The sequence below is a fragment of the Pteropus vampyrus genome, unplaced genomic scaffold (genome assembly GCF_000151845.1).
Source record: "Pteropus vampyrus isolate Shadow unplaced genomic scaffold, Pvam_2.0 Scaffold72, whole genome shotgun sequence".
NCBI lineage: Eukaryota > Metazoa > Chordata > Mammalia > Chiroptera > Pteropodidae > Pteropus > Pteropus vampyrus.
The window spans coordinates 2844740-2848319 of NW_011888853.1; the positions used below are offsets into that span (position 1 = coordinate 2844740).

The 3580-nt window shown below is 57.8% G+C and overlaps 1 protein-coding gene across 2 annotated transcripts; it reads left to right on the forward strand.

Moving 5' to 3' along the window:
• Positions 1-720: 720 nt before the first annotated feature.
• PRCD (photoreceptor disc component) lies at positions 721-3568 on the forward strand. 2 transcript variants are annotated; one of them, XM_011361995.2, is made up of 3 exons: positions 721-1152; positions 1415-1483; positions 3503-3568. In XM_011361995.2, exons 1-3 carry the CDS (start codon positions 1079-1081, stop codon positions 3522-3524), a joined length of 165 nt encoding a protein of 54 aa, XP_011360297.1. In that variant the 5' UTR covers positions 721-1078; the 3' UTR covers positions 3525-3568. The 2 variants fall into 2 exon arrangements, 1 of the variants encoding a protein (XP_011360297.1); XR_002780863.1 differs by lacking the exons at positions 721-1152; positions 1415-1483 and adding an exon at positions 1996-2422.
• Positions 3569-3580: the final 12 nt, after the last annotated feature.

Genomic DNA, 3580 nt, shown 5'->3' on the forward strand with positions numbered 1-3580 from the left:
GGAAAACCTTCAGGGGGTCTTGGAGGGGGATAGAGGAGAGCGGGTGGGTTGTTTACATCACTCTCAGACCCATGTCCTCACTTTGGTCCCCCGGCCATTGCCTCTACACCATGCCTGGGCCCAGGCTGAGCACGCCACACTGGGCCTCCTCACTAAACTGCTCCCAGAGCTCCCCAAAGCCAGTGCAGTGGCCTCCGGAATGGCTGCCCTGGAAGCTCCCCAGCAGTGGAAAGAAAGTAGAAGAAACCTCATTTCTATTTATTCTTATCTCATCCTTTACTAGGTTTTCATACATGTACGGTACGGGGCTGTATTTGCACAGTAGCGCAGTGTACCATTTATAAGTGGACACACAGAGCTGTTTCAGGAACGCACACTTAAATTCTGCCTTTTACCGAAGAGGGGACGTGATCGGAAACGCTTGGAGAGGACCGTCTGGCGGGTAGAACTGAACCGCTCGGCCAGCCCCTCACTCCCTGGCCTCGCTTGTCTTCCTGGTTTCATCGTCTACTATTCACCGCCCCCCGCTCCCCCCCGCACCCTGACGCGGTCCCTGGGATATCACTGCTCTGCTGCCGCTCAGCTTCTAGTTGCTAGAACATGCCTTACACGCCCTGGCAGAGTCCTCTGAGGGCCCACCCTTCCCTGAGCACCTGCAAATTCAGATGCCCCCAGCTCCTCTTTGAAGCGTCCCCTGATGACTGTGACTCCCACAGCGCCCTCCCTGCAGGTGCCTTTAATTGCTTAAACCACTGGATTGTGGTCATTGTCGATCTCGCCAGTGCTTTTGTCTGGACTGTACACCCCGTGAGGGCCAGGCCCAAGTCTCAGCCATATCTACACCCAGAATAGACTGAGGTGGATTTACCCTGCACCGCGGGAGACAGCCTGGGGACAGCCTGGGCCCAGCCAGGTTAATCGGTCTTCACAAGGTCAGACCCTTCTAATCAGCTTGAGCCTCCTAATCCATCACTAGGAGGAGCCTCCGGACACACAGCAGCAGTTTGGGAGAGCTGGCAGGGGCCGCCCTGGCCTGCTTCTGTGGACTCTGTCTGGGAGGGGATGGGGCAGCCGAGCCATGTGCACCACGCTCCTCCTGCTCAGCACCCTGGCTATGCTCTGGCGCCGACGATTTGGCAACCGGGTTCATCCGTGAGCAACGACTGGGCCATGGGCTGGCGGGGGGAGAAGCCGCTGGGTTGGGCCGGGCTGAAGGTGGGCAGGGGCTTCTGGGACCTCCAGGGAGGCTGAAGGGATTTGCAAGGAATCCCCAAAAGGTTCCCCCTCAGAATAAGGGACTTTCAAAGACACTGGCTACTTGCCTCTGGCACCACAGCCAGAGGCGGCTAGGGACAACGGGTCAGGGGATGGGGGGTCTGTCCCACAGCTCCTCCTTCCTGTTCTCCCCTCACAGAGAGCCCAGCGAAGTAGATGGGGCAGTTATGGGCAGCAGCTTGGAAGCAGACCCCCCGCCCGCAGGCAGGTAAGGCAGAAGAGTCTGCGGTGGAGGAGGGAGGGGGCTGCCGAGGAGGCCGCCGCTGTCGCGCCCGTCCACGCCTGGGGGTGTGCGTGGGGTGTGTGCCCGCCTGCACTGAACGCCGGCCCCTCGCCCCCGCTCCCTGTCTGCCCGGCGGCAGGCTCAGGGTTTTCTCCAGTTGGGAAGGGAGGCTCCCGGCCTCTTCCCTGGACCAAAGCTGCTGTGCCTTGCAGGTCCGAGGGTGCAGGGCGGTCCCCAGGGTCCCTTCTGTAGAAGGCTCTGGGGGTGTGAGAGAGGGCTGAGGCGGCAGCAGCTCTGCGCGGCATGGCTTGCCTTCCCCTCCCCCTCCGTCTCCCGCTGCCCCCGCCAGCCTCGGCGGCCCCACTGCCTGAACCTCCAGCACGATTCGCTGTCCAGTCCCCAATAGAAGGCGCAGGAGGAACATGACATCATCATAACCGAGTGTCATTGGCTGGGCAGCCCCCGCGGGCAGGACACTGTCTCCAGCGGCCAGAGAGTTAACTCTTCCCTAGGCTGTCTCGTGGCTTTTACGACGGGTGAAGTTTGGGGACTTCTGAGCTTTTCCTTCCCTGGGCGACCAGTGTCCTTTGACGATGGGGACTCCTATGCCCTACAAAAGGCTGAAAATTAACAAAGGTTTTTTAAGAACATACTGTTTGGAATGTCCTTTGGTGCCGATGGCCCCACCTTGTATGGCAGACCTATCGGAAGTGACATTCTGTCCTGCAGAAGCGTCTACTAGCCCCTGGCACTGCTTCTCTCCCTCCTAATGAAACAAAAGCACGATGCCCTTGTGTTCCAGGGCTCCTGGGAGGAGGGTGTCTCCCCACAGGCCTGGGGTGGCTGAGAGTCGGCAGGCATGCGTGTCTATGCGCCCCCACGTCTCTCTCAGGCTGTGGGACCTGCCTGCAAAGGGCCCCTTAGGTATGTGGAGACTGGCCAGGTGAGAAAACTTGAGGCTTTCTCTACATCTCAGCCCGATTCTTCCAGGTTCCAAGTGTCAGAAGGCCCACTGGGAGTCCCTAGGCACGTGTGGGAAACAGGCACTTCTGTGATACCCTCTCTCGACATCTAAGCTAGCTGAGATGGCCACAGTAGTGCCCGATTGCTACTAGTGGTGACATGGGCTGATGTATACAAAATGACCATCGCTGGGCCTCACACACGGGAGGCCCCAAAGGCTGGCTGGGCCTCACTGTTGACTTTGGGTCTCAAGTTGGTCACCTCTCTTACCAACTGACTCTGGGCAAATTATGTCATCTTTTTATTTTCATATAAACTCGGATCGGTAACGGGGTGGTTGTGAGGTTTAAATGGCATAACTGTTGTAAAGCACTTGGCACAGCGTACCTGCTCAGTTAATGCTCGCTCGTCTGTCATTGTCCCACACTTGATCAGTGTTTTGTGCTCTCCAGGGGTTTCTCATACGTTAGCTCACTCCGAAGTCTCAGTATTCCCAGAGGGTTGGCGGGACAAGTGCCTCCACCTCGTTAGTAGTAGAGGAAACCGAGGGACCGGGAGACCTCAATTACTTCAAGGTCATCCATCTAATTTGTGGTCGATGTGAGAACAGACAGGTCCCTGACTTTAGGTGGTTTGTCTCTACCTGCAATGGGCCTGAACCTCCCGTCAGGAGAGAAAAGGCCAAATCTGGGACCATCTGGCTAGGCGTGGCCTGATGTGGCCCAGCCAGAAGAAAGCGGTTGCCTGTTCACTCCTTGGGATCCAGCTACGTGGAAAAATTGGCCTAATGCCTCCTGCTGATGGCGGCTGCCATGGTGGCTGCCATGGAGGGCCGGCCCAGCGTGGCGGAAAGGGCGGAATTTCTGCTCTCCAATTCCAGTCGTAAATTCCAACTGGTTTCTTGGGTGCTCCTGCCCTTCAAAAGTAGGGTGAAAAAAAAAGTGGGGTGAATCGCTGGGCATGGAGTGTGGGCAAGAAAAGGCTAGAAACGTGGGACGGTCACCCGCTCCAATCCTGACTCCCCAGCTTTCCTCTGTCTAGGGAGAAGGAGCCTCTGAAGTAAGCCCTCAGCAATCCAGGTGGAGCTCAGCCCCAGGCACGAGGGAGGTAAGCCAGGGC